Source organism: Schistocerca nitens, chromosome 6 (assembly GCF_023898315.1).
Source record: "Schistocerca nitens isolate TAMUIC-IGC-003100 chromosome 6, iqSchNite1.1, whole genome shotgun sequence".
Classification (NCBI taxonomy): domain Eukaryota; kingdom Metazoa; phylum Arthropoda; class Insecta; order Orthoptera; family Acrididae; genus Schistocerca; species Schistocerca nitens.
Genome location: NC_064619.1, coordinates 16,199,355 through 16,215,101, shown reverse-complemented (window position 1 = coordinate 16,215,101; position 15,747 = coordinate 16,199,355). Strand labels below are relative to the sequence as shown.

At 37.5% G+C, this 15,747-nt stretch overlaps 1 protein-coding gene across 1 annotated transcript in view; it reads left to right on the top strand.

Annotated features, from left to right (window-relative positions):
- LOC126262688 (chitin synthase chs-2-like) overlaps nucleotides 1–15,747 on the top strand; it is a 254,809-nt gene that overhangs the window by 74,893 nt on the left and 164,169 nt on the right. Inside the window, exons 6-7 of the mRNA XM_049959463.1 lie at nucleotides 9,783–9,982; nucleotides 10,110–10,251. Of these exons, the coding sequence (XP_049815420.1) occupies nucleotides 9,783–9,982; nucleotides 10,110–10,251 (342 nt within the window). The remainder of the gene's footprint in view (nucleotides 1–9,782; nucleotides 9,983–10,109; nucleotides 10,252–15,747) is intronic.

Here is a 15,747-nt window from a genome sequence, read left to right as displayed (position 1 = left end):
CCTTTGCATACTGTAATTACCCTCCCACCTTGGATGAAAACAAATCTCCTGTACCTTATCTTTCTAGTCACCCACCACCTCCCAAAGTCCCATAATCCAGCCACAGAGGACTATTCCCCTCTTGAATCAGTACCACCCAGGAGCGGAGCAACTGTATTACATTCTCTGCCTGGGTTTTGACACCTCTCATCGTGTCTTGAAATGAGAAATATCCTACCCACTATCCTTCTCAACCCTCCCACAGTGGTATTCTGCCAACCACTGAACCAGCACACTATCCTTGTCCATCCTTACACAACCCCTGCTCCCACCCCCTTGCCTCATGGCTCATATCTGTGTACTAGATTTAGATGCAACACTGGTCCCATACCTCCTCCCACCACCACTTACTCCAGTCTGGTCACAAACACCACCTATCCCATCAAAAGCAGGGCTACCTGTGAAACCGGTCATGTGATCTACAAGCTGACTGTAACGACAGTGCTGCATTCATCGTGGGCATGACAACCAACAAGCTTTCTGTCCATTTGATGACCACTGACAAACTGTGGCCAAGAAACAGCTGGACCATCCTGTTGCTGAGCACACAGCCCAACATGACACTCTACATTTCAGTGACTCTTCACAGTCTGTGCCATCTGGATCCTTCTCACCAACACCAGATTTTCTGAATCGCACAAGTGGGAACTTTCCCTGCAATATAATCTACATTTCCGTAATCCTCCTTGCCTCAACCATTGTTTATCATTGTCCTTACCCACCTAGCCTCTTCCCTGTTCCCATTCCTGCACTACATAGGACTCTATTCAACCAATGCACCCTCAGTCTTTTTACTGCCCTCACTTCCACCCCAATCTCTGTCTAATCTATCGACTGCACCTAGCTGCCCTGCCCTCTCTCCAGTTATCCTTGTAAGTTCTCACAAGCTGCACTTTTCCATCCCCCATCCCTACTGAGAATTCTCCCCCTCCTCACCCCAGTCTCCTCCTTATCCTTACCACCCGACTGCCTCACCCATCATGCTCTGCTGTTCGCAGTGTGACTTCTGCTGCCAGAGACTGTGGTCATATGTGTGTGAGTTATGTTTGCATGATTCTGCATGTATGTGTATGTTGTCTATTTTCGATGACGGCCTTGTCGGCCAAAACCTCACTTTCCGGCAGTCTTTTCATTGTGCCTGTCTGCGACTAAGAATATCTGCTATAAGGTGAGTAGCAACTATCCTTTCCATAATACTGTTACATTCCATCTTGGGTTTACCATTGTTTGAAATTACTGCACTATACATACTAAATGCAAATGTCTGAAATAAGAAGATATTAAACACACAGGGATGTAATATCATACGCAATGGGTTCCTTGCATAGTCTCACTTGAACAGTGTGACAAGCAGCTAGCCGACATTTCACATAATGCCTCCGTGTGGTGCCACTTCTCCTGCCAAGTGTTGTGCTCAGCTGATCAAGTGGTTATCACTGACACCAAGTCTGAAGTTCCTCACGTCACCTAGTGCTTACAGCCACTCTGTGCAATGCCAGTTGCTGCCTATGCTGCTGCAGTGCCGCACCATCTCAATATGACTCACTCACTCTGTTCTCTAGCTCTTTACGTGGGGAAAAAAACATGCCTTGCATGTTATCTGTCCAGTTTAATACAATGCATGGCCTCTGATGCATGCTATCCTGATGTGTTTTGCTGCACTTTTATGTAAATTATAACTCTCTGCATCCTGACATGATACTCTTCAAGTATTTTCTCCATATTAAACATGGTAATAAGAAAATGTTATCCAAAATACACATAAAAGCACTGCACACTAGCCCACTGCTTGTAAAATAAAGACAGTCAATCAAACAATGAAAATAAGGCTTCCTCACTGCTGTCACTCACTATCTAGTGTCTCTGTCACTTTCTTCTTCTAGTCATCATTTTTAAACAAGACTGTTTGCATTTGTGTCATGTGATGCCAACCAAACAGTCCACTTTTTACTTTTATTTTCCAGGACCCCATACACCATTTTCTTCATTCTGCATTTTTGTAGCTGTTGTAACTCTGTGTAGTAAGTGTACGCAATTAAAGAGCAGGCATTTGGAGATGCCAACTTTTGAACTTACTGAGTTGACCTCTCGTGATATTTTTTGTGGGTCTTTATTAAGTTGCCAATGTTTTCTTCTATTTCCTTATCATATTCTTCCTTCCCCTCATCATCATAATTATCATCTTCCTTCTTTGAAAAACAATCTACTTTTTCCTACTTCTCCATGAGTTCTTCAATTAGTGTTTTCTCAACTACAGCTTCTGCACTACTTGCTGACACTCTCATTATTTGTGATGTATCTGTGTTTTTTCTTTATAATTTTCACTATCATTTTGAATCTTTGTATTCCTCCTCTGTTCCTATTTTGAACCTCCTCCTGTTTATCACATCATAAATAGTTTCGCATAACTTAACCATTGTTTTGCTACATTGTCTTACTGTTTGAAATTCGAATTTCAAATCTGTTCTCAATTTTCCATTGGAGACTTTTATTGTTATTTCAATTTTCTTTATATTACTCTCATTCTTGTCAATTTCTTCCTCAATTTTATGAGAGTTATTTTCTTGTCTGTCAATGTTTTCTTCGAGTTTCTTTGAGTTGCTTTCCACTTGTTAGTTTTTTCTTCCAATTCATTCATGTTTTTTCTGTTAAGTTCTGCTATACTATCTATTAAATTTGTTAGTTTTTTCTTCCAGTTCATTTATGTTCTTTTCTGTAAGTTCTGCTACACTATCTATTAAATTTGGGCTCCTTCCTAATCATGTCTTTGGTAGTTCTGCATATTTGACCTTCCTGCCTCTATGTTTTCTCATCTTATCATTTGGGGAGTGCTTGAGTTTCTGCACTATGGTCCTTATTACTGTTTGTTTGCATAAATTCCACATTACTTACATTTTCTGTTTGACAATTTGTTGGTACTGATGGCTCCATTTAAAATTTCTACATTGACAAACACTGATCCAGAAAATATTACCCAATGCATGAAACTGTTACAGTTTTCCCACACGAAGTTTCATCACATGCAATTATAGCACTACTATTGCTTACTGCAGCATTTCTAATTACACATCGACAGCACATTTGATACTCGCATTTATCACTTTCTGCTGCCAGTGGCTGCTGTGTGCTCTGATGTTCCATCGGCACATTTGAAGTTTAGTCATCACGTGGTCATCCTTCTTCTTCAATCTTCTCTGTTCCCTTGTTACCTTCACAGCTTTTAGTTCAAATTCTTCGCAAGGCTCATTTTCCTTTTCTTTATAGTATCTGCATCCAGGAATTGATACACTTTCATCCTGTTTAAGGAACCAGTTCAGGGTGTATACATGGACAGGGAAAAAAAATTCCCGCATTTTTCCTGGTTGAAAATAGACTTTCTCCTAGGTGAAAATACACTTTTTTGTGTTAAGTGACAGTATATTTTTCCTCGGCACTGTAAAACTTATCAATTCTTTGAATGTATATGGTTTTGTACACTGACGTAGAATTTCCCAACACTTTAGAAAACGAAACTCAGGGGGAAAAAAAAACATGTTTTGGAAAGATCTTTGATGCGCAGCAACATGTACGTTGCATATTTTCGTGTTACGACGGTATAAATTTGAATTTCACCAAGCACAACATGTTACTTTCTGAAGCCTAGAAATTGAGATTGCGACGCGCTTTTGTAAGCCAGTCATAGCTCACGTCACGTGATCTCACCAGCTGATGACAGCATACAACACGTGATGTAGTCAGCCAATAGCGAGACCACTCGTAAGCAGCACGAACACACAAATAAGAACAGTTAATGGTTTAAATTAATATACATAGTGTTGCTACAAGAAAAACAAAGCTTTCACATATAATATTGGTCTCTAAGATTAATAAACATGTAATGTTGATATTTTTTGCGCATGATACATTTTAAGATACACCACACAAATGTGCCAGTAAAATTTTTAATGACGTATATGTCTGATCTTCTGGGCTCAAAATTCTTCTAGATGGTCATCCTCAAAGAGTTGATTTTTAAACGAGAGTCAAACGCTCTGTGATTTAAGAAATTCATTGTCCATCTCACACATAGTTCATCTTGCGTAAAAGGAAATTTACTTTGAAAGTAATACTTTTCAAACCACCATTAGCAATATTTTCCCATGACCTGTTAGAAATTGGTTCATTTCAGCAGTTGCCAGAGTGTGCCAGGTAACAGGTGTCACTGTGCTTGCGCAGCTACGATGATGCAGGAAGCCCGCATGTTCGTATGTATAAAATATTAAAAGATATTGCATTGTGTCATAAAAGAAACAAGACATCAGAGGATACTTCAAGAGAATCGGAATTCCGTAAACCATACTAAAATGCATAATTCGGCTTAAAGTGCACATTCATGTATCCAGAACTGGATGTACATTTTCTTGAGTACCAGTACCGTATTATCTCATGTTTGGTTCTTTATTATGGCATAATGCCATAAGAGCTAGAATATGGAAAACGTGCACTTGAAATGCAGCGAACAGTTGAAATTAGCCAACAGTGTGAAATTAAACACTTCATTTCAAATAAATTGCCTCAGTGCAAAAGATTAATAAAAGCCAAATCTTTTTAGCAAACTGACAAAAATAACTTCATTGTTCTGCAAGGCAATTAGTCATTGACTGTCATAAAGGTGAAAATAAAACCTGAAACTAATAACATATTTTAGCCTTCCATAGTTATGCGAACATATTTTAATTCATTTGATAGCTCCCAGCCCCAGAAATCTGTATTGTTTTCATTTAATGTGAGAGCTATAAATGAAGAGGAAACAGCAAAATCACTAAACGTAAACACGGGTTACGTGGAGACTACCCACCTCCCCATTGCAACTCAGACTGCTCTGTGGATCATCCCTGGATCTCGGATATTCCCGAACCGGGGCAATACTAGATAGTGGCGCCCAGCCACACATCTACAGCCAGGAGCGGGAGAAGGTACTACTCATACGCGACTCAACTGCGCATGCACAAGAGCCCGCCCGCAACTGCTCAAATGAATCTAATGTAAAAAGCTGTCACATCACGCTCATCAGAGGTAATTTGTTGTTAGGAAGCCTTGCATAGTCTTCCTAAAGCCTCTGACACACTTTGCTGTTGGCAGACACTTGTAGAAGCACTGTGTTTTATTGTTGTATATGGCATATTTCCTTTGCAACTTAAGTTTTATTTTCGTTTTTTTTTTTTTCCTGTTGTTCATGTTTTGTTGCTGCAGTATTATTCTGCAGAAGCAAGATACAGTAATATCCTTTGTTAGAGTATTGGTTCTTACCAGTCAAAATCACAAAAATGTAACTGAAAACTAAAACAATGAAAAATTCCTGGAATTCTAAAAAATTCCCGGGCTTTTCCCAGATTTCTCCCAGATGAAAAAATTCCCGGGTTTTTACTGGATCTCCCAGTTGTCCTGGGTCGTATACACCCTGCAGCTGTAAATGGACTCTTCTTCCACTTCTTTGTAGCTGTCCCATCTGAAGACTGAAACACTCATGTCACAAGGGAGCCCCTATTTTATGTCCTTTTGCGTGATCTGTGGATTACTGTTGTTTGTAATCAGCACTGGATTGTCTTCCCACAGCATTGCCAGACAAAGCTACTCCCACAGTACACGTATTACTGTAATAGCATTTTTCACCATGTGTGTATGATAGGTGTCCTCTCACTTCGACTTCCTCTCTTCAGTATAACTTTCTCAATAAACATTCTATAATGAATAAGGCTCTTGGAAATAAACATTTTATAGGTAATACTGAGTTTACTGTATATTCAGTCCATAAAAACACTCCCTATGTCAATCTAAAACATCACGTAGCTACAGGAACACACATGCCATTCACATTGTTGTGCTAGTTAGCCATTGCTCTTTTAAAGTCAGTTTGATCACTGTTAGAAAAAAAGAAATACTTATTTGGACAGCACAATATTACTTAGAATAAATGATTCACAATAACCTTTGTGTCAACGAGGTTGTACCCCAACTTGCACACATTCATTCCAAGATCTCACCTGCCGACTGATCACTTGCTTAACTTTTCAGCAAGTGTCAAAAAGCTTACCCCACTGCTAGCTAACAGGACATCCATGCATCAACTGTGATCCTCAGACCAGAGAGATAAGTGGGGGTAAATTTGATACGTAGTAGTGGTATCAATATCTGTGCTCTCATATTGTGAATTAGGAGTGGGTGATAGAACAGAGGAAGGGGAGTCTGTGAATGGGAGGGTCTGGGTGCAGGCTGAGTAAAGTTGGGGTCCTGAGGGGAGGGGGGGGGGGTGGAGATGTGTGTGGGGCAGGAGTCTAGTGGAGATTGAGGAGGATTACGGTAAGAAAGGATGTGTAGCAAGGACAACTGCTATCTATGCAGCTCTAAAAAGCTGCTGTTTGGGGGAAGGATATTGATGGTATGGGCTGTGAAGCAGCCATTGAAATTGAGCATGTGCCCAAATTGATGGACATCACCTACCTTCAGGAAGCAAAAAGTTTAGTGCTGCAGACAGGTACACATAAAAGTAAAAATGATGACAACATCCTCACTTTTGGCATTATTAACTCCTTCCTTGGGGGGGGGGGGGGGGGAGAGAAGGAAAGTTAAAAAGGTAAGGTAGGTCACTCAGCTGCAGGATGATAGTGCCCACCTGCAGTAAGGACAAAGATAAACAAAGATGAAGGACAGGTATCAGAGAGAGACTAAAAGGTCAGAGATAGTATGTTCATAAGCAATATGTCAGCTTCAGACCAGAGATGACACAGGCAAAGTGAAGAGTAAAGATAAATCAATGGGAAGACTCAGGTGCAAATATTTTAGATACGTTACCACAGCACATCCCTCTCCACTACCAGCAACCCAAAGGAACTAGCAAACTTTGTGAATGAATACTTTGGTGGGATTGCTAAGAAATTGCAAGAGAAAATTCCAGACACATATGTTCTACACCAACAGGACCAGCCACCACAATCAATGGTGCCCTTTACAACAACGGAGCAAGAGGTGGCACAGAAGATACATCATCTAAAGAATAAAAAATCCACAGGGTTGGATGAGATCCCAGTCAGTGTGCTAAAGAAATGTATACGCAACATAAAAACCCCATTAACAATAATAATTAATAAATCTTTCAGATCTGGCTGCTTTCCTTGATAACTGAGCAAGCAAAAGTAATACCACTACAAAAAAATGGTGATGCAAAAATGTAGAAAACCACAGACCAATTTCCTTGTTATCTTGTATTTCCAAAATAATAGAAACCATACTGAAAAATAGGCTAATGAACTACGTAGAAAAATTTAATCTTCTCTGCAATTATCAACTTTGTTTCAGGCCCACAAGAAGTACACAGACTACCATAGCACAGTTTACCAAAGTCGTACTAGAAGCATTAGACAAGGGTGAGAATGCAATAAGCATTTTGTTGGATTTGTCAAAGGCTTTTGACACAGCTGACCACAGAATTTTATTACACAAATTAGAACTATTAGAAATAAGGGGCACAGCAAAGCAATTGTTTAAATCATACCTGGAAAACAGAGTGCAAAAAGTTGAAATCTCACATATTTGCAAAAGATTGGTAGTAAAACACTTATACAATCCAATATATGTTAATACAGGAGTCCCCGAGGGAAGTGTACTGGGCCCAATCCTCTTCCTTGTATATATAAATGATTTCCCACAGAGCATCAGGCATGGGGAAAAAATACTATTTGCTGATGACAGCACTGTAGTGATTACAGACAAAAGCTCAACACTGTTAATAGAAAAATCCAATGAAGCTCTCAGAGACATCCACAACTGGTCACTAAAGAATAAAGTAACTCTAAATGTCAAAAAGTCAAACTGTATAAACTTCCAACTAAATAAAAAACCCATTGACATTACACTGAAAGTAAACAATGAGGTACTTGATTGTGTAACAGGCAGCAAATTCTTGGCGATGAATGTGGACTGTCTGCTAAAATGGATAGGGCATGTGAGAATTTTAGCAAAGAGGCTATCTTCAGCATGTTACGCCCTGCGAATCCTTGCACCAGTGTGCAATATTTCGTCTCTCAAAGTAGCCTACTTTGGGTACATGCATTCAGTCCTCAGTTATGGGATAATGTTTTGGGGGTTAAGTGCTGGAAACATACAAACTATTTTCAAGATACAGAAAAGAGCTGTTTGAATAGTAACAAATAGCAGTAACAGGGCACACTGTGAAGAGTTGTTCAAAAAGTTAGAAATTATGACAGTTCCATGTGAATATATTTATCAAAACATAATGTATATAAGGAAAAACATTAATCTGTATACCACAAACAGCACAATTCACGACCATGGAACCAAATCCAGACACTGTTTACATCTAAACAGAATAAACAAGTCAAAAACTCAAAATAGTGTTTTATATCATGGTATTAAATTGTACAACAGATTACAACTAGAAATAAAAGATGTAAATGATCCCCATACCTTTAGTCAAAGGCTAAAAAAATATTTACTAGATAATAGCCATTACACTGCAGAGGAATATTTAAAATAACTATAGATTAATGTTCATGAACATTGTACTGCATAACAAATTTAACTTGACATGATTAGAAAAGTAGAACTAAGTATAGGAGCTTTATATACTGTAAAGAGACATGTTTATTTTATAAGAAGTATTTTACAATCATTTGATGATATCCATGCAATGTATATTGTTCTATGGATGAATAAATAAATAAATCAATCAATCAATCAATCAATCATCCCTCAAATCCAAATTTGTATACTTACCCTGCAATCCTTGCTTAGTATTGGTTTCCTTGTACTTGGGACATGTGAACTTGCTCTCCAACATATATTCTCCTCCTGTAACTCTCCTGGACTCAACTTCTATAAACAAACCCCAATTGTAGCATTTCATTATTTACTTAATTACATATTTACTTTAATTTTTTCATTACTATTTTTCTGTGAGCCAACCCCCCCCCCCCTCTAAATTTCCCATCCTTTCTATTTCTTAATTGCATTGTTTATTATACTTTGCATTTCCCTGCCTTTTTAATCCATATTTACTTTTCACTCATCCCTTTCTGTCTCTGCCAATTGAAGCTGGCACAGTTCTTATCTGTGTACTGTCTTTGACCTCCTACTGACTATGATACATTTTCCTTGATGCCTTTTGAAAACAAGACTCTGAGGGACCAGCCCCCACCCCTCTTTTCTGGTCTTCCCGAACCAATTCCTTTCCCTCCTCAAAGAAAAAATGTAGGTTTCAAAATTAGGGATTAGTATTTTCTGCTGTAAGTGTTTCTCTTGGCAGTACTTGAGATTTTGACTCCTGAAGATAAATAAAGGCCAGCCAGTCAGTCACTCTTATTGTACCTTCGAAATTTTTTTGCAGTTTCTGTTGTTATAATTATTTTTTATTCTTTCCTCTTGTTAACTCTTTCTTATATTTGTCTTGGACTTTTCTTTTGAATATCCATCTGTACTGGGCTTTTGGTGAATAATGAGACCTCAGGGTTTGTAAGATAATATTGTTACCAGTTTAATGTATTTTACTGTCAGTCAATTACAGGAAGTGCCAATGCAGTTCTTATGAGCTACTGATCATTTTTGTGCACACTATGTCTCACAGTCTTATCAGCTAAAGTACATAATCATACTGATAAAAAATATTGTATATGAATCTCTCATATTTCCTGCATTTTGCAAAAATTGAATTCGAGCCTTAATCAGAGTTAATTCTTAATGTTTTTCAGGTTTTGTGAAGCCATTGCATCAAATAATGAAGAGACTATCAGCAACACGTTATTACAATTATCTGTTTATATCATGCTGGAAAATACTGTGCTTCTTTGTGTCTATACTGGTAATCCTTGCTCTGCAGAATGAAAATGTAAATAATTTCTTCAGTCTGCTTCCTACAGCTTTTGGACCACATAAAATAACAGTGATTGAAGTGAGTATTTTATAGCTAAGTGAAAAATATTATTTATGAGCAGACTAAACTTTCTGAAATCATTATAGTTTGTCTTACACTAAAGAAATTTCAGTTTATGGTTATTTGTTGAATAATCCTCTTTCAGGTAATAAGTTCTGATGCTGGTACAAGTGTGTTAGATGAGGCTCTTACAACTCCTGAGAAGTTTCAAATGGACGCATACTATTATGCTTCAGTCTTTGTACTTATCATACAGATATGCGCAGCATATATCTGTTATATATTTGGTAAGTAGTATAGTAAATGCCCAGAGAGTAGTACATATAAATTTGCAACACCATTCATCATTTTGGAACCTAACTACAACACTAGCATAATGATTAAACAGCAAAGACAACAAAGTAACATTTGAAAATGCACTGAGAAAGTTTCTCATTGACAACTCCTTCTATTCCTAGAAGAATTTCTATTACTATATGTATAAAAGATGGGGGTTAGGACTTACTAATTCACAACATCTGCACATCATTTTTCTTTTTGAAGAAAAAAAGGACTTAGAAATCTTCAGAATGTAACCATATATAGAAATTAATTTGCAATATGAAGTTAGAATGACTCATTCCACATCATTACACTCTATGATGCAAAATGAGCATTACAACATGAAACTAACCAATTAATCTCTATAAAATATAGCACAGCATTGACAGCAACTAAGATATTGAATACTGTGGTCTGACTAGGTACATACAATCAAGATTTGGGTCACTCCTGTAGTAATGCTCGGATAGCCAAAGTGGTTGAGGTGATCGCTGGCCTGGCACAAATTTTCATTTGCTCTGAAATATTTTACAGATGATGCATAACCAGAATCATAATTTGGTAGTTCATTCTTATTTGAATATAGCTGTTTATCATAAATGCTGTGTCTCACACTGCTCTACAGTATTAAATTCCATACCAATACATAGGTCGTATTAAAGCAATCAATCATACAAAAGTAATACTCCATGTTTGAATTACACACAAGTGGTAAGAATGTGTGATTACAGCAAACACTAGACACAGAAAGTGAAAAACAAATACAAAACCAGTGAAAATAACTATGAATATTACATGAGTACAGTACCCACATCATTGCTCAAACTTACATTATGGGATATCAACTCAAAATTTCTGCTGTACAGATCTATTAGGTTTTTTAATTGTGGCTCAAAAACTCTTCCAAACTGTAAAATGACCATTCCAGTAGAAATTGCTTCAGACGCTCCCTAAAAGAGGAGTAGTTATCAAATTTGTTTTTAATATGTGGAGGGAGAGCATTAAAAACTTTTACACCAGAGAAGAGCACACCTTTTTGTACCATAGTCAGGTTTTTACAATCATTGTAGAAATCACACATTCTCTTAGTATCATATCTGTGGTATTCACTATTTATTTTATAAAGCACAGTATTTTTGCAGATGAAACACACAAGAGAAAATATGTATTGGGAAGTAACAGTAAGAACTTTTAGTTTCCAGTACATTTCTTTACAACTGCATGTAGAGCATACACCAGTCATTATTCTTACAACACGTTTTTGAACCAAGAGTATTTTCTTTGCTAGTGTCTGGTTTCACCAAAATATAATACAATATGTTATAAGAGAATGGAAATATCCATAGAATGTTACTTACATTGTGTCTGTATTTCCACTCTTGGAGAGAAAGTGTAGGGCAAAAACTGATGAGCTGAGTCTCTTCTGGAGATTTATTTTATGATGAGAGTCAATTACAGCGTCTAAGAACTTAGTTGTTTCAACTCTTTCTATTGACTCTGTGCCACACTTCAGAGTTAACTCATCCTCTGTTTTAGCAATTGCAGTGAATATATTTAGTCTTATTGAATTTCATAGAGAGTCCATTGATGCTAAATCTTTTCACCAAATCAGTAAGAATATTCTTAATAGATCCTTGAAGATCTTCACATGTATGACCATCAATCATAATGTTGGTGTCACCTGTAAAAATAGTAAAAAGGCACTGTAGCTTTGTACATTGAGGTAGATCATTTATAAATATGAGGAACTGCAAAGGACTAAGAACAGATCCTTGGGGCATTCCACATTTAATGGTACTCCAATCAGATGAAAACAAACCACTATGGATCTCATCAGTACTATCTACTACTACCTTCTACTTTCTATCTTTGAGGTATGATTCTAACCACTTATTTACTACAGCACTTATTCATAATAGGTCTGCTTTCTGTGATAGTATTTGGTTCTTCACAGTGTCAAAGGCTTTTGACAAGTCACAAAATAACCGTATTGTTACCACTTTGTCATTAATTGAATCCAGAACTTTACTCGTGAAAGAATACATTGCTTGTTCGACTGACAGACCCTTTAGGAAACCAAACTGACTTTTCCTGAGAATGTTGTATTTATCTATGAGGTTCATTCAAATGAAACCTGGTCAGTGCATCCACCTTTTCCTTACATGTAAGGTGGCACCATGTAACTGCGGGTATGGTGGTGCCATCTATTGGTAGAGAGACTGACGCGTGTGCACTGTTTGATGTCGCATAGTGCCAGTGTGGTTTCAAGCTGAAGAGAAGGTGGTCACACATGTTATCATCCACTACTGAACGTGCAGGCAAGTAAGCAGGAACAATGAGGATTGATTCGATTTTTGGTGGTGGAGGTAGTTGGAGGCCATGAAATGTATCAACAGATGAAGGCTGTGTACAGTGAGTACAGTCTGAGTCATTCAAGTGTTGTGGAATGGTGCAAACGATTCCTTGAGGGGCCCGAGTCACTAGAAGATGATGCTCGTCCTGGACAGGCTCATTGTGTCATCACACTGGAAGTGAATGCTTTAGTTTTGGACAACTGTAGAATCATCGTGGACGGGATCCATAGGTTACTGGGTATTAACATGGGCACCGCTGAAGCGTGTGACTGGGTCCAGGCCTGGATCCGACAGCAGCCTACTAGCTTCTTCAAGGATGGAATCGACCGGCTAATGTAGCAATGGGATAAATGTGGTGACAGTTTTGGCAACTATTTTTGAGTATGTATACTGTAGATAACTAAATTTTTGCGTTAATAAAATTGTTACCATTACTTTACACTAGTGACTGGGTTTCATTTGAATGCTGTTATAGATGTTTGGAAATTCTCGTATACATAAGCTTTTCAGAATCTTTTAAAAAGCAGTTAGAAGGGAAACTGGTCTGTAATTTGTGACTTCCAGTTTTGTCACCTTTCTTGAAATTGGGTTTTACAACAGTACATTTGAGTCTCTGTCAGGCACAGTTTCTTGTTATAGGGATGCATTAAAATGTGGCTGAGTACATCACTAATAGAAGCACAGCTCTGATTTAGTAAATTGCTAGAGATATTATCTACACCAGTGGAATGTGTATTCTTGAGAGAGATGATCGTTCTTCTAATTTCAGATGCTGTGACATGTCTGATATGAATTTTACCTGTATGTTTGGGTATAGTCTTTTGCATATGACTCAGAACTTCATTAACATAGCCCTCACAGCGTATTTGTTCTGAAACTGACAAGAAGTGCTTGTTCTTAAAAAGTTCTTGTGGTTTTCCCTGTCTCCCTTCTAACAATATTCCAAATAGTCCTCATTTTGTTATGGGAGTTATCAATTTCTTGCTCATAATAAAATGCTTTTGATTTTTATATTATCTTCTTTAGTATCTTACTGTACATTTTACAATGGACAGTTTTCATTGTGTCCTTAGACTTTCTAAGTGCAATGTAAAGTTCCCTCTTTGTTTAACATGATTGTTTAATTTCCTTTGTGATTCAGGCTTTGTTCAATGGTGTACCAGTATTTCTTCCAACAAACTTTTTTGGGAATACCTCTTCAAAGACAGCTGAGAACTCATTTATGAATATATTAAATTTAGCATTAACTTCATCCACCTTGTATACTGGGCTCCAGTCTATCTGTTGTGTTTAAAAACTTCCAGTGCATCACTAGTCATTGTGTTTAAAAACTTCCAGTGCATCACTAGTCATTGATCCAATAGACTTCCAGGTGAGGATTAATTTCTTGAGGGGTTTACAGTCATGCAGAGTTGTCCATCATGGTCAGACAATCTATTCAAGACAGGGGTGATAGTGAAACCATTGTACCTACTTAAATCTATAAATATATTATCTATCAGAGTCTGACTCTCAGATGTGATCCTAGTGGAAAAGTCAGTTACTGGAATGAGATTATATGAATGCATAAGAAAAAAAATGGTTCAAATGGCTCTGAGCACTATGGGACTTAACATCTGTGGTCATCAGTCCCCTAGAACTTAGAACTACTTAAACCTAACTAACCTAAGGACATCACGCACATCCATGCCTGAGGCAGGATTCGAACCTGCGACCATAGCAGTCGCGCGGTTCCGGACTGAGCGCCTAGAACCGCGAGACCACCGTGGCTGGCAATGCTTAAGATGTTGGAGCTTTACTCTGTTGTTGTTTTCAGTTAAAAAGTTTACATTAAAATCCCCCAGAATGATAATTCCATTAATTTTAGAAAATAAAACAACAACAATAATTCTATTTTAACCAAAAAGACCCTAAAGTTAGATCCAGGTATCCTGTAAATTGCCACTACTATTATTGGGGAGCTATCTGCTGTAATTTCTATTGCACATGCTTCAAATAGTTGCTCTAAACAGTATTTCCTTACATCTATAGATCTAAATGTGACCTTATCAAAATAGCAACACCACCTCTTTCCTTGTTGTCCCTAGGGTAGGAGCTTGCAGTGTTGTAGTCAGAATCTAAATGTAATAAGTTAATGCCACTTGTGATATGATGTTCTGTAAAGCACAATATTTGAGCATTTTTTATACAATTTCTGTCATTTATATTAACTGATAGCTGATCTACTCTGCTGCTAAGCCCCTTAATGTTTTGATGAAATATAGGCAGATTAGACTTGTTTGTAGAGATACTACTTACCTTGGGTGCTCGAACCATTTCAAAATTTGTGTCTGTTTTACTATTTGATTGTTACTTTCTAGCCACCTGGTTTAAACTACTACATAATTTTCAACTCGTTGATGGTTTTACTGTTTGCTGCTCACCAAAATCCTAGTTTCTTCATTTTTTCCACGAAATACGAGGAAATATTTTACCAGCAAGTAACTCCTTTCCTGATGCATTTAAATGAGGGCCATGAGCCATATAGAATCTTGGTTCCAAAATGCTTATGTCTACAACATCGGTATTCTGGACATGGGCACATATTTCCATGAAACTCTTGTTTGTGATACTAATCTCGCAGAACACACATGACCAACTTGATAAATCATGATGTTGCAGGACATTCACAACAAGTACATTTGTATGAGTTAAATTATTTAGACTTTTCTCAGTTCTGTGCTAGCCTTGTAAGTCTCTTTTCTATAAACATCATTAGATGCCCCAGCAATACAACAAAATTGTCCTTAGTCAAACTAGTTACTTCACTTAATTTTGCTAGTTTTGTTAGTTCACATGATGGAGCCCAGGCTTCACGAATAGGACAGATGGAGATTTAGGCCACTCTTGGAGGTGTTCTTGGATAGCCAAAGTGGTTAAAGCCACCACTCACCATAAATGAGAAATACGGTTTCAACTCCCAGTCTTGCACAAATTTTCACTAGTTCAGAAATATTCTATAGCTGACGTCGAACCACAATTAAAATTTGCGAGTTCATTCTTAATTTCTTATTTGGGCTGCACTTTGCTGGACTTTTTTATTTACAATATAGTCTACTAGTTGCTTGT